The 24,752-nt window shown below is 43.1% G+C and overlaps 2 protein-coding genes across 3 annotated transcripts in view; one reads left to right on the top strand and one right to left on the bottom strand.

The window, feature by feature from the left end:
• Positions 1-24,752, bottom strand: part of LOC147318585 (plectin-like) — a 130,338-nt gene that overhangs the window by 71,422 nt on the left and 34,164 nt on the right. The window lies entirely within an intron of this gene.
• LOC147318586 (uncharacterized) lies at positions 18,647-21,628 on the top strand. Its single transcript, XM_086310120.1, has 2 exons — positions 18,647-19,135; positions 19,745-21,628. The coding sequence occupies exons 1-2, from the start codon at positions 18,647-18,649 to the stop codon at positions 21,626-21,628; spliced, it is 2,373 nt and encodes a 790-aa protein (XP_086166246.1).

The raw sequence follows: 24,752 nt of genomic DNA, 5'->3' as shown, positions 1-24,752 counted from the left end.
GTAACTGAACAAGCATTGTTTGCCCCCACCCATGCCTCCAATCGCACATCTACACATTCACTTCATCAAGATCAGAAGGTTGAGATTTTATCAAGCACTCTGCGGCACGGCAGTTCCAAAATTTCCTTAAAAGATCGTGTGAAACAGGCGGTGGGCTTTCAATACACCTCACATACAGCTCATCCTTTCCATGGAACACTTTGAGCTAAAAAGAATGAAGCAATGTGATGAGGTGGCCTTCTCGTGAACAGGTCACACCCAGGTGTTACAACCCCTGCATGTATTTCTCATACCTTGTGCTAAACATTGCAAATATACTTTAGAGGAAATGACCCCACCCTTGTGATTCATAGAGTGATGATTCAAGATTCAAGATAAAATATTATCTGTCATAAAATAAGAGTAAAAGTTTATTACACCACTAAACTAGTAATATAAGCACAAGTGTGTATCCAGCTGCGCTCCAACTCTGTACTAAGTCAACAAAACATGAAGCTTTTATTCATGTGTCAGCAGAAAATAGTTCTTACAATATCAAGCTGCACGCATTTCCTGTGTTTTATTCCACTCTAACACTACAACTGGATTGATGCAATCAGAGTACTTATTGGTTCATAGCTCCAGGTGTTCTGGACCATCATCAGTCAGCACGACAGAAGACAGAAGAGAAGATGGGACTCACCTGAAAAACAAAGAGAAACAAAAAGCAATGTTAATTGTGTAAGGCACATGCTATAGGATAGAAAAGTCGAGTTTATTTGAACTCCCTAATAAACGCACAAGGCAAACTTTAAACAGGACAGTTAAAAAGACGATGGAGAAGAACTGGTTTGTCATGTGGACTGCATTAGCAGCGCATGCCAAAAGTAAATGTGCGCTCTGACACTTGCAAAGACTTCAAACTAACCGGTCCCACATGCAGGAACATTCTGTTTCAAGAGTCGGCCTGACAAAGAGCTGAATTATATCCTCATGCTTCAACTGTTATGCAAGCGAGTTCCTTCTTTCTTTTTTGCACAAAAGAAAGGGAACATCTTGAGCCCATCCATTCCGATTCAGAGAATTCATAAAAAAGCATTCACTGGGAATGAGCGGCTAATTCAAGTTTACTGGGCAATAGCACCATCTACTGGAGAGAGAGAGGACAAAGGCACATGTTATTAGGACTCATCCAAACTGGTTTTAGGGTTCCTATAATGATTGTAATCTGCACATCCAAAGCACCTGTACACCATTCAACGTATGAAACACGATACAGACTGCATTACAGTCAAACCATCTCCGCATGTTTTTGCAATAATAAGAGTAATAATACCATGCAAATTATTATTATTTTTCTACCTTTTATACTGAACTTTTATTTTTTAGTATTTTCTACACTTAAATAAATATTCAGAGAACTTTTCTGCCTTTGTATTCATCAAAGTTATAAAGTGAAGTTTAAAATTTCACAGTAAATACAGGCCAACGCTCTTGGCTTGAAAGTATTCCAGCCTTTAGGGACAGGACAGATCAAAGGCTCGAGCTCCACAGTTGTCCTTTATTCTGATGTCACGCCACTCTGCCCCCACCCAATCTTTACCACCCACATCGCCCTGCTACTGAGTAGGACATTCTCCTCAGCAGCACCACTACAGTTTCCAGTCTATAAAAGTAACGCACAAGTACCGACTACCAACTTGCCACCCTGCTAGTGTTTCTCATGGGGAACCACAAGGTCGTTAAATCGTCACCCTTTGACACAGATGAACCGAGAACTAACCTGCTCTAAAATTGGACCTGTCTAACTTATGGTATGGCTTCTAGCAGCTGAACGTAACTGTTTATGGCGAATATTTGCAGTAAATGCTTGACATGATGTGAAAAATGACTGTGTTAATGGTGAGGGCAGTAAAGTTTTAATGGCAAATTTTAAGATTTTATGGATTCACGTTTTGTACTTGGTTTATGGCTTTATCTTCAGGAACTACATTCCAAGAAACAAGACGTTACTGAGACATGCAATCAAGAGGAGAAGAAAATTAAAAAAGGTTTTGTCATTTGATATACTTTTTTGTGAAAATAGACATTTTCCAGTTAATAAAAAACTTTTAACTTCAGAATTATCGTCTCTTTTAATTTCTTAATCCATAAATTAGAAAACAGTAAACTGCACCCATCAAAGATTCTAACAGAAATATTACTAAGTTGATCATTTATCTGTTAAAAACACAAAGGTTTGCTGTAACACCGATGGTGTGAGCGAACCACTATTTTGTTGATGTGCATGATACAAGTTTTTCGATGATTTTTTATAGCAGGAAATCCATTTACAGGAAGTCACAAAACCAAAAGTGAAGGAAACTAAATTCAAAGACAACAGAACAACAGGATATGAGAGGAAGCATCCTGCAAGAGCAGGCAGACTTTCCTCTGGAGCAACCTCTGGTCACATTTCCTGCATGGACAGTCTGCTGACAAGAAACTGCACAGAAATATTTCAGGAAAAATATTGTAGGTCTCTTTGGTGCCTCCTTGGTGAGGCTTTTAGGAATGTCCTGCTTGGAAGAAGCCTGGGGTACAGACCCAGGACAGCCTAGTGAAATTATGTCTCTCAGATGGCTTGGGAATGCCTCGCTGTCCACTTAGAAGAGCTGGAGGATGATACCACCACAGTAAATTGTAATTTAAACACTCAAGATGTGGCTGAAGTCCAGACTTGTGGCTTTAATTCACTGTGTTTTCCAAAATATTGCATTAGCTGCTGCCTGGTGAACCCTGCACCCTTTTATTGTACAAACAAATTAACAGATTAAAGCAGATAATTTATTATCATCCCAGACCTTACTTTATGTTCTCAAGGACACTTCAACAGGTAAAGTAAGGGCAGTAGGTCAAAGTTTAGAGATTCTCATTCTTTCATGCTACGTCACTGAGTGTATCATAAGTGTTACTGTAAATACAGTGAAGGCTACAAGCTGGTTCAAATGGTAATCATGCCTAACATCATGTGTCAAACACACCGCCTATTTGAGCTGCAAACTTTCCCATCGCTGCCTAAGACATGTCAGTGCAACCCAGGACTGCAGGCCTATGTTTCCAAGCCTCCCATGCTCCATCTGTAAGCTCCAGGGAGATATTTACTCATCACTCCCCATTTTCTACAAGTGACGTATTTGAAGTGAGTGATGAGTTTGGTGCCTAGACTCCAAGTTCTAACTATATTTTATTGCTGTAATACATCATTTTAAGCATAAGCTGTCTGACTAGACTGCTATTATGCGCTAATAAAAACTGAACACCCCTGCAGGTCGGCTCGACGAGTGCAGGACCAACGTAGCAGGGCGGAGCTTTCTACATCACCGCCCTAGGCTCGGTTTTACCCTTATCCAGATACTACTGTATCATAAAGGCCAAAATAACTCTTTTCAAAGAGACAGAGAGTCTAAAATCATGTGTTTGTTACTAAGCAAGCTTCATCTGCTAACAAATACAGCGAGAAACTGGTTTCCAGAAAAAGATTGCATGTGTTGCATACTGCAGCTGGACAGTTTGTCACAAGGTCTTCCTCATTACTTCAGGTTAAAGAAAGCCTAATGATCTGATCAACGACAGAAGCATCGATGACATCATCCAACTTTAGGGAAATTCCACAAGAAGCTTTCACTGACTAAATAAATCTAACTATGTTACTAAAACAACCCACAAAGACACTGACTGAAACTTTAAGCCTATTTAATAATACTCCATTGCACACCAGCTGATAGTGGCTACTACCAACCCCTGCCCAAAAACAACACACCAACACACATTTCCATCAGTGAAAACAACCTAAGAAACCTGCCCTGGGCTTTTACAAATCTCCAGTGCAAAACTGCTCACCGCCACACAGGCAAACCTTCTTCTGCCAAACACTCAGAAGCACCAACATAGTGCACCACTTCTTCACACTCTGTGGGAGGTCTTTGAATCATGCTGTAGCCTGATGGAGGCTCAGTGGGAACGTTTTTAGCCTGTAATCCCTGAGACTATGACAGTAAAAAGGCCTTTGAGTGCAAGAAAAATCCCTCCTTTGTGGGTTCTCGACTGAGAGTCAGCAGCACGGCAGCATCGCACTCAGCACACTGCACACACGGAGGGTAAAATACTGCTCGGGCTGCTGAAACAGGGACGTAAAGTAGCATATTAGGGAGCTGCTAGCAAGGACAAGGCAGTAAATCTCCGCAGGAGCACACGGCCACAGTCAGCATCCATTTATTACACTCTAAAAGCTTAATACATCTTCAGCACTCTGTTACAAGATCAGAGGTTAGCAAGTGTTAGTGCATCACTTACTGTACAACAGGTAAAGTCCAGTGACATGAGTAACTCACTAAATTCAGCTCTAGCATTTCAGCAGGTAACTGCACTGGCTACAATGCACCCATGTAAGAAACAGCATGCTATAAACCATTGAAAATGAATTGAGGATAGCATTGGTTCTGGCAGGCCAAGGAGCCAAGCTCCGTTAGCAATCGTGTCAGATCAGTTGATCTCAACACCTCATTCAACCAGGTGTGCTCAGCTGATCCCAACCTGTTCATCCTATTGGCACACCTCATATGGGCTATGCTATTACAACTCAGCTTGCACAGAGTTTCTGCAGCCTTTTCAGACCACTTTGCAACCCACCACCACCCTAACTGCTCCAATTCAGGCTTTCAAAAGCATTTCTGACTGAATCAGTGGCATACTTGTTGCCTTGTCTGTTCTATGAGTAATTCTTGTCGCACCTTAGCTTTTTGCACATGAAAGTCCCACAACACAGCCAATACTGGCAAATATGGAGATGGAAGATTGATTAACAGTCTTGATTACTATATATTTTTGTTTTTGCACTCTTTGATCCATACATTCTCACATGTTTGCAGACAGACACCTGTTACACATTTTCTACTGTTGTAGTTTTGCCCATGTGCAGTCCCACCCACTGAAATCCTCTTTTTGCCAGCCCTGCACCTGTATCACGTTACCTCTTAGCTTTGTTGCCTGTCTCCTTTCTCTCCTTTCAGCTGCATGTTTGTTCACTGCGTTTGCGTACCTTTACTCGAGTAGAAGGACTCCATGATTCAGACGCGTTCAAGAAGAACTTTGGAACCTCACGGCTTACTAACGGCGGCTTTTCCCTACAGCTATCTTCTTCTCTCCTTTCCGCTTTCACTCCAGATTTTTGACTTTCTCTTGCAGCCTATGTTCTCTGTCAAACACGTCACGCTGCGTAGATCAACAGAAGTCCCCCCCGCCAGTCTCCTCCTCCTCCTCACAGGTCAGAGCCGCCCTCCATAATAATACCTCTGTGTATGTGTGTATGTGTGTGCATACTCATACGTGAGTGTGTATGGAGCTGAAGTGTTTGACAAAGAGCTAAAATTTCAGGGCAGCAACAAAAGCAAACAAGGGCATAAAGATGAAAGAAAACAATAGAACACAAGTTAAATTCAATTAAATCAGGCAGCACTGCTCCATGTTCCCGCTGGACTGACAAAATAAATGTTTAACTCAATAATTAATCTCACATTAGAGTATGCATAAGGTTTAAATATAATCATTTCATGCAGCTTTGAGTGGGATGAAAAGCCCGCATTGGGATAGGGTGTGAAAAGACTATTAATCTGCTGATTTGGAGACACAAAAATGCTGGACTTCAACAGCAGCAGGTTTTTCTAATCGAAAAGACACTGAACACACAACAGGGAAATCAAAGAGAAATGACTATATTGCATGTGCACTGTGTAAAACACTGTGAAGATAAAGGTGGCGAGTGTTTGATGTCCACGAGGCGAAAGGGAGTCAAATTTATATATAGCATATGTATGCAAGTGGGCCATTTAACTGGGTCTTCTAAAATGTAACCACGCAAGTGACAGCGTTAGCCAACATGCATGATGAATTCGATCCTGCAGTGCAGTGTCAATGCTAGCCATAGCTGCATTTAAAGCTTGCGTGTGAAGCAGGCATTGGAAGCCATAGGGTTAATCATTAACACTTTTTCCTGAATTACAGCACACACTCACACACATTAACCCAAGCTAAAAGTATCCGGAAGGCGTGGGAGGAGAAAAGGAGAGAAAACAAGGAACTTTGGCTGCAAGTTGTTGGATTTTTTTTTTAAATTACTGTTATTTTCAGTATGAAGATAATGAACAGTACTTTTATGATATTAGAAGAGAGATTAATACTAATGGTTAAATGTAGAGTGGTGCTATAAATACACTAAGAAAAGAGGTGAATCATCATGGAAAGCCCTTAACAGCCTAGGTATATTGCAGCATAGCTAAAGGGAGGATTCAGGGTCGTGTAATCCATCCCTAAATATAACCTTTGTCAAAAAGGAAATATTTAAGCCTAATTCAGATAAGAAAGTAAATAGAGCAGAGAGGGCTGGTTCTGTCCCCTGGCTTCTGTTTGTTTACCATGAGGGAGACACTAAGTCATTTCACAGCTGTTGCTCTCATTAAGTATACTATAAGGTCTTTCCCCATAGCGCTAGAAAGCCATAACTAAAAATAGCTCAACAACAGAGAAGGGAAACTACCCATGATGCATTTCCTTACAGGGGAGCAGGGTTAACTATACGACAGGAATGTCTTGAATTGTGTGCAAATTGCTGTAAAACATTGTGGACATGAGTGTGAAATGATTCCACAGAGCGCCTGCTTCAAACAGTGCAGATGTCCCAGATGACAGAAGCGACAATAGGAGCGTGGAGGCTTTGCAAACAGCATAAAGCACACCCATAACAAATACTGCTTGTGTTTCTGAATTCAGGGCTGGGTCGACAGCTGGAAGATGCCGCACAGAAAACAGTTCAGGAATTTGATAACTCCCATATGGTATTTTAAAAAAGGAAAAATGGGAGAAAAGGATGGAACGGTTACAAGTAAACAGATTTAAAAAAAATGTCCTGTCATATCTTCTAAAACAGACCACATGGTTCGGACCACACAGAAATCATCGCCTACACAGTTAGGTTCTCATCAAATTACCCTCCTGTGCGAAGCAGACTGAAAGATTGTAAACAAATTTAGGCCTTGGCTGCTGAATTCGCCCATCACAATGGGGAGAAGGGGGTGATAATAAATCAGTCTGTCTTTGTATCTGCATTGTTTTGGCTTGTTCTTAATGTTCGGGGGTGCGGAGATGTCGAAAGAGATCAACAGCGGTCGATGGAGCAAACTGTATTTGAGTGGAATTTACTGACCAGCTTCATTGTGACATTTATGTGTAGCCACAACATTTGAGGCAAGCAGCCACTCCTGATTTACAGCATGGCAAAAGCATGGTGTCACAGATAAAGAGAAAACCCCCTGTTAGTATTATATATTGTGAACAGACTGTGTTTGAAGTTTGTGATTGGAGCAAAACTAAAGGATAATTAAAGTTAACTGTAGTTTAGCAGTTCTGTTTCACTGGATGGGACAGTAAGGTTTAGGTATTCATTATTTTCTGTCTGTCTTAAGTCACCAATAAGCTGACATTTTTGTTATTGTGTAAGGCAAAATATGAGGTCTGAAAGAATATTTAACACCAGGAAGCTAAAAAGTTTCGTTTATCAGTTACCATGACTGATAATATTGCAGGAGGTTTGTTATCATTTTAGGAGAATTCACGAGGACATCGTGCAGCCAGTTAGCATGCGGTCCCAAAAGATGAGTCATTTGCTTGTGGTCAGAACTGTGGCCTATGATACTGTGAGTCATTTCTTGATCAGACATCTTTTGTTGACATAGAAATTAAAGCAAACAAAACACAGATTGGCAAGTAACTAGATGAGTCATTTCCTTTCTGCACTATACATACAGTTTAAGAAGCTGTTGTTCAGCCGTCATTCTCTGTGCCATCGTCAGTTGAAGGGAAATGAAACACAGGTGACTGAATGGATGTGGATGGGAGAAAACACTCGAGCTGTGTAAAGACTTGTCCTTACTTCAAGTTCAAGGGCCTTGTTGCTGATCATTAAGTTCTGAGTCCATGAGAATCATTTGTTTGCCAAATTTCTGGAAATCCTACACGGTTTTTAATCTCTTCTTTTCAGAGATGTCTCATTCCATTCCTCTGACACGAAGCACTTATCAGACAGTTTGCTGCCTTTTTTGGCAGCTAGCTGTCTCTGATCAAAGACCAAATGGTTGTGGCCAAAGAAACATCATTCCTGACTTAAGAATTGCAGCTAAGGTGGGTTACAATGATTTCATCTAAGCTACTGTAATACTGAACAAGCAAATATATCAATTTCCACACAGCAGAATAAAAGCAAGAAAAAAAGAATTGTTTAAACATTATATCAACAGTACGCTTTAAAGTGGCTACGATTTCCTGAAACTTGAAGAAAACCGTTTGTAATTTTCATTTCCTGTCTTTGTGCTCGGTCTTCAGTTCTATCATCATGGTCCCAGAAAATGAGACTTGGATCCAATACAACAGCAATTATGATAACAACTGTTAATAAAACAAGACAAGAACGCCAAACATCAGATTTTAAAACAGTATCTAGAACCTGTGTTGTTCAAACACTAGCTATACTGATAGAGACAAACGAAACTCAGATAATGAAAAACTTGCTATAGACTTACAGGAAAAAAAAGGGTGTCATTTAACAGATTTTTAAAAGCCCACTATGCCACAGCTTTGTGATAGTGGTCGATTGATGTAATACAAAGACGACACTGATCTGCCAACGCGCGTGTGCCAAAATGTTACGCCTCTGGATAATATCCTGTTGGTCTTTCTTGTTCTGCCAAAAAGTGCAAACTGCACAAGCAGGAAAACTACAGGGGCTCTGAAGGTGTGCTATGTCATCAGGTGTGGAGATAATAACAACAGGTGGAACAGCTACTATCAGATGTTACCTTTCATCAGACCACCGCAGATAGGTATCGACTACTGCTGAACGTTAGTATCATATACTGAACTATCTGTTTTCTTAACTGCTTGCCTGTATCAGGGCTGTGCGGGCAACTAGAGGCTATCATATAGTAAAAGGCACATCATGAACAAGCCACACACATAGAGATAATCACCCTCACCCTCTTCCACATCTACAGCCAACACATATCAATAGAGAATAAAGTCTAACCCATGTATCAGTGCTGCCGATATCAATATCTACTTTTATAGTGACCTTTTTATAACAGACTTATAACTGAACTCTTTATGTTTTCTTCATCTCAAAGGAAAAAAAAAAAATGTATATCAAGTCAACAAATAGTTGGACTATACTAGAGTGAACCAAACAGGGAGAACACGTTCTTCTAGAGCAAAGAAGAGATATGAGATAAGATAAAATAGTGATTTTACCTCAGAGAAACCAGGACTGGCTGGTCTACTTTATGTGACTTTTACATTCTAACGTGTTCTTTTCAATCTAAACTACCCCATTCATACACCAATAACAGGAAGAAAAATATTAAGACATGATATTTCAGTAATCTAAGGCAGCGGTCCCCAACCCCCGGGCCTCGGACCGGTACCGGTCCGTGAGTCGTTTGGTACCGGGCTGCGAGAGTTGAGGCTCAGGGATGAAATGTATAGTTTTCAGGGTTTTTATCGGTTTTCAGCGTTATTTTGTTATCGTTTTTATCATTAACTCGGTTTTCCTGGGTCTTTTCACGTGTGTTATGGATAAATCTTCTTTTTTTTGGTACCGGTACTAGTTTTATTTTGTTGTATTTATCCGCGACACCTTAAAGGCCGGTCCGTGAAAATATTGTCAGGCATAAACCAGTCCATGGCGTAAAAAAAGGTTGGGGACTGCTGATCCAAGATATTTCCCTTTTTAACTTCAATAAGGTGTTCCCATTTCTCTGGTATCCAACATCTTAACCATGAGAACAATCTTACTAGTAACACCCAGTCATCTCCAGTCCCAGCTGCCTGATAATAAAAGCATCTCTTAGAGTGAATCTCATAAGGCGAAAACCAGAATCTGTGATGAGGGATGAATAGATGGAAAGTATCACTACAGTGTTATCAAAAGTACGGTAAGGGCATGATCCACATGAGAAAAACACAGACAAGCACACAGCTGCAGAGCCTCGAGTATGCATCAGACATGCACGCACTACAACGCAACACTCCAGGGTAAACATACTGAGAGGATGTACTACCTCTCACTCTGCTGTTAAATGGGAATATATTCATCATTACCCCATGCTGTGGCGCCGCACTCATGACAGGCCTGAAACTATCCTGAATGCAAACAGTGTTCTCAGCAATCAGCAAAGTGGTGACAGAGTGACCAGCCAGTTTATACCTGCCACTCTGTCGTGTCACTCTGTGAGCTACATTTCCCACAAAATGTTGTACATCTTTGTGTAATGTTTTTTGTAAAGGAGACAAATCCAGAGGAACAAAGAAGGTTAACTCTCAGAGGCCTGAGGTAAAGAAGTGAAGAACCTCCCAATGCTCACATTTGCTACTCATTAATTACACTATAATGTGGAAACCCACTTGCGCTGCTTCTCTGTTTATTTTACCTCATGACAAAGAGTGCTGAATGTCATATTTTGCCACTGGTTTTTTTTCTCATCAAAAAAGAGAAACTGCAGAGTGGAACAGAAGGAAAATCAGTGTACGTAAGCATACGCTACATTTCAGAAATGCGGATGCAATCTGTCCAGAAAGGGTCAGGGACAAAAGAAAAGGAAATTAAAGAAATAAATGCAAGGTTATGAGTGAGAAGTAATTCCCAAAATACCTACAAGCAGGTCATGGAATTTCCTCTAACCGATTCATGTGTGTACAGTGTGGAGCATGGCCCATCCAGACACTATAGAGACCATACTGCTTATAGAACAAGGGGAAGGAAGGGATCTGTTCAATCCCTCTATAAGCTTACCCCTAACATTTTCGGTCAGTCTCTACAGACAAGAACAAAGTAAAGTAAACATTTCATCTCTGAACGACTGTGTGCAGGCTCTTCTGGTGTTTTAGCCGGCTGGTAGACAAAGCTTGAAATAAAAACCGTTTCAATCTCTTTTTTCTTGAAACACGTTGGAAATGCAAGCAGATTTGCAATACTAAGAACATTTCCTGCATTACAAAAGGTATTTCCTTCAGACAATGGAGGACAGGGGGTCGCAGGATGCAGGGACCTTGTGCTGATTCTCACTTTTTCTCAGGTGACTGGAGTGTAAACTTGGTTGCTGACCACCTTTTTGATTTTTTTGAGCAGTGAGACCAATGTTGCATAAGTATACTTGAATGAAACAGTTATTGTATTTTGTTGTCAAAGATTGAGCATAGCAGACATTTAAGAAATTGTTGCTCAACTTGAGATTATTGTGTAACATTTGTATTCAACTAAATGTCATAAAAGCTTTCTGTATTCATAAATATGTGATGTGTGACCGGATTGGCTGGTGAAACAATCAGTGTGAACTGCAGCATTAAGATATGATTTTATTAAAAGTATTATGATGGGTTAAAATAGACTGAGGTCACCATCAGACATGCCATGAATACCAATTTAACAGTTGTTAATTTGCACTTTGGCATCGCTAACCATATGTGTCATTGCACTTTAAAAGGGAACGTCGAGATTTAATCAAACATTTTTAGTTCTCTTAATTGAAACAGCACTTTTCAGATAACGACTAACTTACCTTCTCTGATTACATTACTGATATGCAATCACCTTGTTTGTCTTCTTTTATTTGCTGCTATTTGTTGCTATTTTGGTAAACAGAAGGTTTCAGGTGACAAATATGAATATGTGTGTTACTGAAAAGAGAGGAGAACCCAGTTTATATATATATTATTATATGACAGCCATGGTGGAGAAACTGGGGTTTGTATCATCGCAGTAGCTTATAGCATGAACACTACTGCCCTGTTAGCCTAGCATTAGATGGAATACACACAGCTTATGTGAGCTTTTTTGTAAAATAAAGAGTATATTTCGTGTTGGTGTAAAGAACATGTATGTAAATATAGGCCAAAAATAGTTCTGATAACTACATATAGGATGATACGTGAGTTAGCAATGTCTTGTGGCTTATGCTAATTAGCAGGGTTCACTACTCTCATGCTTCCACACAAATTTAATGCCAAATAAATACAAATAAATAAAGATGAAAGCCAGTACTTTGTGAAAAAAGGTTAAATAGGTTAAATAGGTTAAGTTAGACAGATTAAAATGAGCAAGCACCTCAAACAAAAACACAAACATTTATTGATAATGTAGCAGCATGCTAGGCCAGAGTCTGTGGGTTGGGAAAGGCCTCACTGTGGATCGGTGGCAACTACCAGGTTTGGCAGATCCCCAAGGAAAGCATATGCTGGGTGGTTGTGAGCATATTTCGAATAAAGTTTGATGAGTCCACAGTCCCTCTCAGTAAGTCTGGTCAATTTTTCTTCTTATATTTCTGTTTTTTTTTTTTTCAGTTTTCATGCCTAAATTCAAAGACAGTATTTGTAGCAGTGACTACTACAGAGTGAGCGTGCATGTCTACCTTAATTATCATGATGTCTAAAATCGTTAGTATGTAAATTTTACGGTCTTTAGAGGTGTATAAGAGGAAAACACATTAAACAAGCGTCAACACAGAAAACGAGCAGAGACCACAGAGAGTCAGTGACTTCTCGCAACGGGAGAAGAGACTGTGGGCAATGTGAACTGGGTGTCCTGAGTTAAACTTTCAGCTTCTAGATGAATGTCTGAAGTATGCTGGCATATGAAGCGAGGTAAATACATTAGAGGGTAACCTAGGCAACCAGACCCTGGAATGTCCAATACAAATGGCTACAAGGCAACAAGTGAATCGCTTCCTGTGTAGACATTCCTTTTATGGCTGGCATATATTTGTTATACACTACACTTCTATAAGCGTTTGCTTGTGTTTTTTAGCAACTAAAACAGCATTGCAATATGTTTCCTGGTAACAACGGCAGTACATTTAGCTGTTTCATAACCTGCTGAGGTTAACCATGCCACCCACCCAATCTGATACTTGACAGCTGGCAACCCTGTAAAGTCACGCTACTACCAATTCATACAGAACTGCATATCCGCTTGAAAAGCCAGACAGAGCAGTGCAACTGCACGCACAGTGTTCTGGTTTTATGGAATTCAACTCATTACCTATTCTTGCAAGATCTGACCCCAAAAGAAATACAATACAACCCAAAACAAAAGAGACAAGACTTGAAAAGAATTTATCAGAGCAGGAGACAGCCCTACGGCTCTCATCCTCATAAGCACACATAGTCTGTGGCTATGTGTCATGAAGTAAAACGGGGGAATTTATGGCTGCATGACTCCTTCAGGAAATGCAAACTAAGGCCGAAATCAATCTAGAGATGAGATGGAGAGACTCAGACGCGCAGAGAGAGAAAGCCTACCGTTGAGATCACATTAATCACACTGCCTGAACCTATGACAGCTTCTTGGAATTGTAGCTCTCATTTGCACTGATCTCTCCTGGTAGCGTACTGTGCATGAACGGGCCTGTTTTCTATGCAGCAGTGTGACATTACTGTTCCAAGTGTCTTAATGCCACAGATAAAAAAGTCTGATGATTGAGCGTCACACACTGAGGTACTCTGTCCACATAAGTGGAAGCAATTTCTGCATTGCAGCGGGATCCAGTAGTTTCCTATTAGTGTGACTGTGTGAAAGCTCACACAGGCCGTCTAAAGAAAGAACCAAAGTGTCAGACAGTGGCACAGCTGTAATTACAAAAGGATTTATTATGGGAGAAGCTGAAAGAGCTGAGAGCTGGGAAGAATGTGTAAAGCTCTGATCATACATACTGTTGGTAATTTGGTAAAATCATGCTTAAAGACACTTCCTATAAAAAACTTGAACAGGAGAGGGATGTCTAGAACCATTCCTGTTTTTCATTAGATATAATTAGATATATTTTTTAGTCAGCATGGTGCTCCTTTTACAACAGAAAATCAATGCTGAACACCTCAGTCCCCTACCATTTTTTCCAACCCTAACAGCTTGAAACAAATGAAAACATAAAACATAAACTCTAAAGAAGAAAAGCAAACTGCTAGAATTCTGCATTTTGCATTTGTTCTGCATACAAAAATATTCATACACTGTTTCTATTTGCCACCACATCAGGCCAGGCAGCACTCATGTTTGTTTGAACTGCCTCTCTTGTGGTTGTGCTCTAGTTTTCATCCAAGCCTATAAAGAAAAAAGACTGTGTTCTAAGCAAATAAACAGAAGGTGACTTACTGCACCTATCTGTCTGCTATTAGCCTGTCTAATGAAGCATTTACGTATATAAAGCCCTGTTTAAAGACAGATAAGAAATGCACTTGTTTTTCAGGTTATACTTAACATGCTGAGCTAAGAAGTTGCAAAACTCTTCTCTATTATCTTTCTGGTCACTGTCTTCCTCTTCATTGTTACTATCAGTTTACCAAGCATATGGCCATTCATAGTTTACGCTAACTCTAAGTCATTCATCAACAGAAACTACACGCAGCACGTGTGAATAACTGGTTCAGAAAGGTAAAACCTGACAGGTCGCATGCTGAAATGATGCAACTATGAAAGATTTACTGTGATGGAAGGAAGCAAACACTGAAAACAAGCAAGAAGCATGGCGAAAGAAAAGGTGGACAACATTCCTCGTATTCCCTGGTTTGCGTGATAGTTAAAGAATGCTGTGCTACATTTTCCATCACTCTTTCACGGAGCTACTGTACAAAAATAAAGCCCAGCCTGTGTAATCATTAAGCACAGTTTCACCATTAATTTTAGATAAGCCAAGAAAATGGATATTCCAGGTTTGCATAGAGGGTTTGCATGGCAAATGTGAGGTCCAAGTGTGTCTATCAAAATACCAGCCTGCTTTACTCCTTCAGTATTTATCTATTTAACAGACGGTGAAACAATGGCACACATTTTGGAGCACAGACAGGCAGATATTAAAACAGCCGAACACAGGTAAGATTATTATAACGGTAAAATGGTATCTCTCAGTTTAAAATACAATTGTGAGCGGCTAGTTAAACATGCCTGAGCTTCCACTGCTTTTCAAACAATGACACCCCTCCCTTCCTATAGATAGACTGATACAATCAAATGTGACCCTCATTCTTTGCTGCCTGGTATGTTAGCCTGTCGATAGGCACTTTTTCTGTAAATCAAAAACTGAATGTTAAATACCTTTTAGAGACGTAATCTCATTCTGGATAGACCTAGGGTTGCTCATTGTCACTGTTAGGCCTCCTTTTGAATGGTGATGATAACAGATACTGGCAATGCTGATGCTGATTCAAGAGCTTGGACTCCTTCCCCTCAAATGACGACAGGACCAATGGTGTCTCTGACTAAATTCCTGTGACTGACGTCTGAGTAGTACAGAGTCTTTTCTGGCTTACTTTGATCACTTTCCTCTTGCTACTGCAGGTCTGCTGACCGGGACTCTCCTCTGTTTTGGTTCCTGTGACACACCATGTGCATGCACACACACTCATTTACACACACGCACAAACATCCTGTGTGTGCCGGCATCTGTTCGTGCAAAACCCCTCCCTTGGCCCCTCCTTTTCTTCCTCCACCTTCTCTTTTGCCCAAGACTGGGTGAAGAATCTGCCACAAAGACTTTGGTCACAAACCAGCGAATCGTGACACAGAGTAGAGTATCTATCAATCAGCCTGCTCCAAAAGATTGACATTAGGAAGTAGTTTGTACAGATGATACAGACAAGAGAGCAGGAGTAGAAGCAAGTGAACGTTTAACATGTATATGCGTGTGCATGCCCATGTAGTGACACAGAATCCCAGCACCACCCCCAGATCCCTGTAGTAATTCCCAAGTTTAGCCAGTGCTCACTCAGAGCATCCACAAATACATAAGAGGATAAAACAGCTCTTGCTCTAAATCCTAAACAAACTAGCTTTGTACTAATTGCACATGTAGCAGCTGTATGAAAACAAGGGTTTTTCTGTGAGCGTAACGCTCCAGCAACACACTGTAGCTGGAGTACAAAGGGATATTCTTCTGAAATAGATGGGAAAGTATTTTACAAGTTGTGTAATTTTAGCAGAACAAAGAAACATAAATCTGGAATTTTAAGTCACCAAAAACTACTAAAATTACTGTGACTGTGAGTAAACTTCTTCTTTTTTAATCACCAGGGGGCAGTCAAAAACAGTCATGTTAGAAAATAGTTGTTATTGTTTATTAAGGAACAATTTCCGGAGCTAAAATAAAATGAGGCCATTGCAGGAAACGCTAACAGACTGCAGGGGCCACAAAAGGCTGGCTTCAAAGGAGAGTCAATCCCCACCCACTCCCATGTTAAGCTTCACAGCATAAAAAAAGATGAAAAAGCATATTTTAGACGCTGGTACAAAAAACCCAAAAAAACCCAAACAGTTTTGGTCCCTATCGAAAGTTTTTTTTATACCTTTTATGATCTGGATTAACGCATATCATGGGAATTGGGATTTCTAATAAATCTTTTGTAAAATCGTATTATTTAACCAATAATAGTTAAATGTGTGATATGTTCATGCAAAGTTTCATTTAGATTGTCCAACCCTTTAAGGAGGAGATGAAGTATGTATACATGCAAACCTATATATAGCAATTACTGTAAAGATGGTCATCCAAGAAGTTTGTGAGGGAAATTTTAATATTTTATTTTGTTTCTTAGCCCCAGCCAGCAGACATGTGTGTCCGTGGCACCTTTACAGTTTGTGGATGTAGCTGCTAACTAAGCTAGCTAGCGTTAGCGGATAACTTTGCACTCCACCCTCTTGTCCAGATATTTCCGGCTCCAAAAAACTGACTTGACAGCAACTAAAACACCGAAGCTCCTAAAACCAATGGGTGAAATTGTGGTAACTACGTCCATCTTTTATACGGTCTTCTGAAAAACTCCTTCTAGGGCAGGGGTCGGCAACCTGCGGCTCCGGAGCCACATGCAGCTCTTTAGTCCTTATTGGTTTGTGAAAATAAATTTGAAGTATTTAGCTGAAGTGTATTTTATTTATATTAGTTCTTTTTTAACTTGTAGTTCTAAATTGGAAGATTATTGTGATATTGAAATACAAAAAAATATATATTCTATAATTTTTTTCATCACTCAAAATAAGCGTCACACTCGCGGAAGCCGGTATACCCGCCGAAACGCCATGCATATATCGAGACTTTCAACCCCAAGTAGGCCAATTATGGCACTTCGGATCCACATTATGTCAGCAGCTATTCTCCACCGTGAACTATGTTAAAAACAAACACCGCTCACGCCTCACAGATGACAGCTTACAGTCCTGCGTAAAGATGAAAGTGACTCCGTATAGCCCCGATTTGCAGACGCTGTGCGCAGAGGTTCAGGAGCAGAAGTCCCATTGTAAACATGTCACGGCAGACCCGACGATGTTTCCATGAACATGCTTTTCAGCATCTACCACTTTTCACACACAGTTGCTGTACGCATACAGCCGGCTGTAGCTTTTCAGCTCACAGCCCGACACACACCAACACAACAGCATAGATGGCACAGACGTTAAGGCGGCGAGGCGTGATTGCGGGTGCGCTCAGGTACGTCCGCCTCACCTGCAGCAGCGCTGCAGGCCACGCCCCGCCACACACATTAACCAGGTAAAATACATATTTAGGCAGAATTTTGTAAATATTTTTTTCTTTTTAGCAGCATAGTGCTTTTTTCCAATTATTTTTAAAAGCCAGGTCAAGGCTCCAAAAAGCCCAAAGGCGATATAAGGGTGGCGGCTCACAGCAGTTTTTGTTTGCTACATGGATCATTTTAGTTCCTTTTGTTATATTTCTTTAAGAGTTCAAAATGTGTTAATTACATAAATAAAATGTAATTTTCTCTGTAGCACTTCATGGATTTCATAAGCAACACACCTTAGTTGTTCACACAAAGCATAAAGGTAAAAAACAACGTATACAGTGTTATCTTCATTTTAGATGTCAAAAAGTATTTGCGGCTCCCAGAGTTTTCTTTTGCGTGGAAACCAGGTCCAAATGGCTCTTTGGGTGTTAAAGGTTGCTGAGCCCTGTGCTAGGGTAAAGACTTTCACGTACCCTGAGTGTAGGTCCCCATTAGCAAAATTTGCTCTTTCATACCTGTTTACCTTAAAGAAAATGTATTTGATTAGCTAAGTACATTAAAACTCTAATCTAATTTGTAAAGTAAGAAAAAAAACAGAGCCCTCCCAGTATGACAAGCTAGGCTAGGAAAAAAATGAAATAGCTGAAGTGCTTTCAAAACTGCCCAATTTATAAAAAACAAATACAAATCCTGGCTACCTTATCCATGTAAACTGAAGTTGTTTGCCCAGCATGCTAAAGCTTGCACCACAGGAAGAGGAATGATTACTGGATGTGCTATTTCATATCTGCAGGCACTCTAAAAATGCAATAAACCTGTGTTTTCTCCTTCAGTGGGCACAAGCAACAGAGACACAGCACAAGCAAAAAATAACAGCTGCTAGTCTGCCAAATTGAGGAAAACAAAAAGCAAAAGACACTCCCAGTGCTATGTCCCAAATCAAACATCTACTTCCCCTTTATTTGCCAGCAAATAAAGCTGAGTTTTGAGTTCATTCCCTCGTGCCTGTGAGTCCTGCATTTTGGGTCCTACTCCTGCCTGCCGCACGGCGATTCGTGACAGTACGACGTCACCCGACATGGACCCAGCAGGCTCCTCCCGGGAAAGCGATTTGGCCCGCATCTTCAGCCTGTGGGAGCGAGTTTCCCACGCCTCGGACATTAAAGCAATGTCCATTGGGATAAACGCCATCGAGGCAATTCTCAAGGGGAATCCCCATCTTCACGAGCTCTCAGGATTTTCGGGCCTACTGTCCAATCTACAGAAAGCCAAGGAGACAGTACAAGTTCGCGAGCTCGTCATACCGCAACAGCGACCGCCACAATCAGGAAACGTTTCCACGCTGCTGCCACTGGACTCCTCTCCATCCACCCTCCACTCTGACTGTCACTCACCCGCTGCTTTTCTCGCAGCAATGTGGTCGGAGGATGAGGAGCCGGCCGTGATCTCTCCGTCGTTGCCGGTTTCCTCCATCACCGCACCTCCGGCTTCCCGAAGAAAACGGCATTCACGCCGCCGACGCGCCACCCCACAGCCGGACATTCGGCCTTCTAATTCACCTGCTGTGGTGAGTGAGGACTCTGTGTCTTTTCCAGACATTATGACTGTTCATTCAGGGGCTGTGTTTTGTGTGGCGGATGTCAATGCGAGCTGCTTATCGCCTGTGCAGCTACCAGAAGCTCAGTCGGCTCCCTCGCAGCCCTTCACAGCTCAGTCAGCTCCCTCGCAGCCCTTCACAGCTCAGTCAGCTCCCTCGCAGCCCTTCACAGCTCAGTCAGCTCCCTCGCAGCCCTTCACAGCTCAGTTAGCTCCCTCGCAGCCCTTCACAGCTCAGTTAGCTCCCTCGCAGCCCTTCACAGCTCAGTCAGCTCCCTCGCAGCCCTTCACAGCTCAGTTAGCTCCCTCGCAGCCCTTCACAGCTCAGTTAGCTCCCTCGCAGCCCTTCACAGCTCAGTTAGCTCCCTCGCAGCCACCCTCAGTTCAGTTTCCCGTGTCCCCCTCAGTTCAGTTTCCAGTGTCCCCCTCAGTTCAGTTTCCAGTGTCCCCCTCAGTTCAGTTTCCAGTGTCCCCCTCAGTTCAGTCTCCAGTGTCCCCCTCAGTTCAGTCTCCTGTGTCCCCGCTAGCTCAGCCATTAACTCCACCACACGCTCCATTTTCACCTCTACCATCGCTTCAGTCATCAGTTCGGTCTTCCACTCAGTCGCCCTTAGTTCCGTCATCCACACTACCACCTGTTTCCCTTCCACCCCAACCATCACTACACCCAGCCATTCAGGCTGCTACTCAGTCAGACATTCAACCCATAGCCCTGCCGTTACTATACTCTGTAGCTGAGCCACTAGCCGCCCGACCCACAGCCACTTCAGCCACTCCTCCACCCGTTGCACCTCCACTACAACCATCACTGCAGTCTCTAGCGCAGTCTCCTGCAGCTCTGCTTTCCCCAGTGCAGTCTCCAGTGTCCCCAGTGCAGTCTCCAGTGTCCCCAGTGCAGCATCCCTTAGCACAGTCATCCACTCAATCACCAGCTCCACTTTCCCCTCAACTATCACTACCACCTCTAGCTCAGTCTCCTGTGCACTCACCTCTGGTTCATTCTCCTGTGAAGTCATCAACTCCACTGCCTACTCCACTCTCACCACCTCCGTTACAACAGACATCAGTTCAGTCCCCTGTGCCAGTGCAGACGCCCTCAGTTCAGTCTCCCGTGCAGTTATCTACTTCACCACCATCAGTAGCTCAGCTCCCACTCTCATCCGCATCTCCAGTAGCTCACCTCGCACCTGAACCATTGGCCCAGTCCCCGATAGCAATACGGTCTTCTGTTCGGCTTAACATTCAGCCAGGGGTCCCAAACCTCTCTGGCTCTACATCAGCTCCTGCTGGAAGCTCGGATGAGCTCATCCAGGACTCCGCGGCTCCCACGCCGCCATCTACCTCGTCCGCTGGGGGTTCCAGTGAGCCCGGCCAGCACCTCCTTGTCTCCGCTGGAGGGTCCGAGGGGCCCGTTCAGCCTCCTGTCTCCGCTGGAGGGTCCGAGGGGCCCGTTCAGCCTCCTGTCTCCGCTGGAGGGTCCGAGGGGCCCGTTCAGCCTCACGCCGCATCAGCTGGAGGGCCCGAGGAGCCTGTCCAGCCGCCATCTGCGACCGCCTCGTCGTCGCCTGGTCCAGCTGCATCCGAGTCTTCGTCATCGCCTGGGCCAGCCTCTGCCTGTGCTTCTGCTACGCCTGGGCCAGCCTCTGCCTGTGCTTCTGCTACGCCTGGTCCAGTCTCAGCCTCTGCTTCTGGTCTAGCTTTGGCTTCTGCTTCTGCTCCGCCTGGTCCAGCCTCAGCCTCTGCAGCTCCGCCTGGTCTAGCCTCAGCCTCTGCAGCTCCGCCTGGTCCGGCCTCAGCCTCTGCAGCTCCGCCTGGTCCGGCCTCAGCCTCTGCAGCTCCGCCTGGTCCGGCCTCCGAGTCTTCGTCCTCGTCTGGTCCGGCCTCCGAGTCTTCGTCCTCGTCTGGTCCTGCCTCCGAGTCTTCGTCCTCGTCTGGTCCTGCCTCGTCTGGTCCTGCCTCGTCTGGTCCTGTGCCCACCAGGCCATGGCCAGCACGCCTGGGACTGGAGGGCCGCCGCTGCCTTCCGCGCGGTCGGCCCCCTGAACTGCTCCTTCGCCGCCGCCTCCGCCTTCCGCGCGGTCGGCCTCCTGAACTGCTCCGTTGTCTCCTTCGCCGCCGCCGTTGCCTTGCGCACGGCCGGCCTCCTGAACTGCTCCGTTGTCTCCTTCGCCGCCGCCGTTGCCTTGCGCACGGCCGGCCTCCTGAACTGTTTCCACGTCGCCACCGTTGCCCTGCGCACGGCCGGCCTCCTGAACTGTTTCCGCGTCTCCGCCGTTGCCTTCCGCATGGTCGGCCCCCTGAACTGCTCTGTGTTTGGGTTGTTTTCTTGGGCTCCGGTGTTTGCTGTGCTCTTCTTTTGTTTTCTGTTCCGAGCCCTCCGTCCTGGGCCCCCGCCGCCCGCACTGGGTTGTTTTCTGTTTGGTTTTGTTTTTCTGTGTTTGGGCTGTCTGGAGCCAGCCCTTGAGGGGGGGGTACTGTCATGGTCCTGGGCCATGTTGGCCCAGTGTTCTTAGTTTTCTTGTATGTTTGTATTTTGTTCCTTGCTTAGGCCATGTTTTCTGAGTTGCCCTGTTGTGTTGTTCCCTAAGTGTTTTCCCTTCATGGCTTTTACCCCCTGTGTGCCCCTCTGTGTATCTGTGAGCCCTCGTCTCTCCTTATGTTTTATTCCATGTTTCCCCTGCCCATTATGTCTAAGTTCTCCCCGTGCTCTCTCTTCCCCCTGTGTGCCCTCTATGTATTTATGAGCCCTCGTCTCCCTTTGTGGTTGTTTCATGTTTTCCCAGCCCGTTATGTCTGTGTTTTCCCCGTGCTCTCTCTCTCCTCCTGTCTGAACCTCTGTGCACTTCCTGTTTACTTTGTGACTCTCACGCCCGTACATGTCATGTTCAGTTCACCCCGCCCTGTCTCGTTATGATTATCAGTGTCACCTGTGTTCCCCGTGTGTTCCCACTTTCCTCGTTAACCCTCTGTGTATTTCTGTCTGCGTCTCCCTCTGTTCAGCGTGACGTCGTCCCTCATGCCGTGTGTGGATCTCCCTGTGTCTCTCTGTGAGTTCTTAGTTTGTGGTTTCCCAGTTTAGTTTAGTTTGTATATTTGTTCTGCCAGCAAATAAAGCTGAGTTTTGAGTTCATTCCCTCGTGCCTGTGAGTCCTGCATTTTGGGTCCTACTCCTGCCTGCCGCACGGCGATTCGTGACATTATTGGTTTGTGAAAATAAATTAGAAGTATTTAGCTGAAGTGTATTTTATTTATATTAGTTCTTTTTTAACTTGTAGTTCTAAATTGGAAGATTATTGTGATATTGAAATACAAAAAAATATATATTCTATAATTTTTTTCATCACTCAAAATAAGCGTCACACTCGCGGAAGCCGGTATACCCGCCGAAACGCCATGCATATATCGAGACTTTCAACCCCAAGTAGGCCAATTATGGCACTTCGGATCCACATTATGTCAGCAGCTATTCTCCACCGTGAACTATGTTAAAAACAAACACCGCTCACGCCTCACAGATGACAGCTTACAGTCCTGCGTAAAGATGAAAGTGACTCCGTATAGCCCCGATTTGCAGACGCTGTGCGCAGAGGTTCAGGAGCAGAAGTCCCATTGTAAACATATCACGGCAGACCCGACGATGTTTCCATGAACATGCTTTTCAGCATCTACCACTTTTCACACACAGTTGCTGTACGCATACAGCCGGCTGTAGCTTTTCAGCTCACAGCCCGACACACACCAACACAACAGCATAGATGGCACAGACGTTAAGGCGGCGAGGCGTGATTGCGGGTGCGCTCAGGTACGTCCGCCTCACCTGCAGCAGCGCTGCAGGCCACGCCCCGCCACACACATTAACCAGGTAAAATACATATTTAGGCAGAATTTTGTAAATATTTTTTTCTTTTTAGCAGCATAGTGCTTTTTTCCAATTATTTTTAAAAGCCAGGTCAAGGCTCCAAAAAGCCCAAAGGCGATATAAGGGTGGCGGCTCACAGCAGTTTTTGTTTGCTACATGGATCATTTTAGTTCCTTTTGTTATATTTCTTTAAGAGTTCAAAATGTGTTAATTACATAAATAAAATGTAATTTTCTCTGTAGGACTTCATGGATTTCATAAGCAACACACCTTAGTTGTTCACACAAAGCATAAAGGTAAAAAACAACGTATACAGTGTTATCTTCATTTTAGATGTCAAAAAGTATTTGCGGCTCCCAGAGTTTTCTTTTGCGTGGAAACCAGGTCCAAATGGCTCTTTGGGTGTTAAAGGTTGCTGAGCCCTGTGCTAGGGTAAAGACTTTCACGTACCCTGAGTGTAGGTCCCCATTAGCAAAATTTGCTCTTTCATACCTGTTTACCTTAAAGAAAATGTATTTGATTAGCTAAGTACATTAAAACTCTAATCTAATTTGTAAAGTAAGAAAAAAAACAGAGCCCTCCCAGTATGACAAGCTAGGCTAGGAAAAAAATGAAATAGCTGAAGTGCTTTCAAAACTGCCCAATTTATAAAAAACAAATACAAATCCTGGCTACCTTATCCATGTAAACTGAAGTTGTTTGCCCAGCATGCTAAAGCTTGCACCACAGGAAGAGGAATGATTACTGGATGTGCTATTTCATATCTGCAGGCACTCTAAAAATGCAATAAACCTGTGTTTTCTCCTTCAGTGGGCACAAGCAACAGAGACACAGCACAAGCAAAAAATAACAGCTGCTAGTCTGCCAAATTGAGGAAAACAAAAAGCAAAAGACACTCCCAGTGCTATGTCCCAAATCAAACATCTACTTCCCCAAACATAATGAACTCACAGTATTAATAACTTCCTAAAATCTGCTGAAAAGCTTTAATATCAGAATGAAACTGATGAGAGACTAACTTGGCTAAGTCACTACATAATCAGTGCCTCATGCGACTAAATCAATAGCAATCCTTAGTCAATAAACCGCATTGACTTCTGTCGTAAGCTTAAACATCAACTACTAAAGAAGCCCTGCCGATACCCAGTAGAACAGGCTGTGGTAAAAGCCACAGGAAATGGACTGGCGTTTACCAAAGAGAAATTAAACAAAATAAATGATGGCAAATCAATCCACCCACTAGTAATCAGTTAGCCTCCATCTCCGCTCAGACAGTGGGTGGCCTTGTTGCAGTGCTATTATTTGATTCAGCTCTTGTATGGCCTCTTGCACATAATAAAGGACGTCTGGAGGAAATGACTGACACATTTTTGGCAGCAGGGGAAATGGGAGTCTTGCTGTTCTTTACTGTCAAGGAGAATTCAATCATCTGTGTATATTCGAGTGTGTGTGTTTTTTCAGAGTGTGTTCAAGAGTGTGCAGCTCTTGGAAGCAGTTGAAGGAGATTTCGGAGTACTTCTAGAGAATTTGTTTCCATACTTGTCTTACAAGAAAAAAGACCCATGCAAGCATGTTTTGTGAATTTACAGAAGGGCACAGCTGAGTGTTTCTTGCGTATAAAGTGTTTGACTGCTTGCTTTGGCTGACATCAGTAGCGCTCTGGATCTGTGCCCATCAAACTCTTTCCACTCCCATCACTTGTGACTATGACATGTTCCCTTAAGAAAAG

This window comes from Aulonocara sp. 'chitande type north' Nkhata Bay, linkage group LG11 (genome assembly GCF_057382095.1).
Source record: "Aulonocara sp. 'chitande type north' Nkhata Bay isolate Kocher_YH1m ecotype deep benthic linkage group LG11, A_spYH_male_GT1.1, whole genome shotgun sequence".
NCBI classification, from domain to species: domain Eukaryota; kingdom Metazoa; phylum Chordata; class Actinopteri; order Cichliformes; family Cichlidae; genus Aulonocara; species Aulonocara sp. 'chitande type north' Nkhata Bay.
This window is presented reverse-complemented; position numbering and strand designations above follow the sequence as displayed.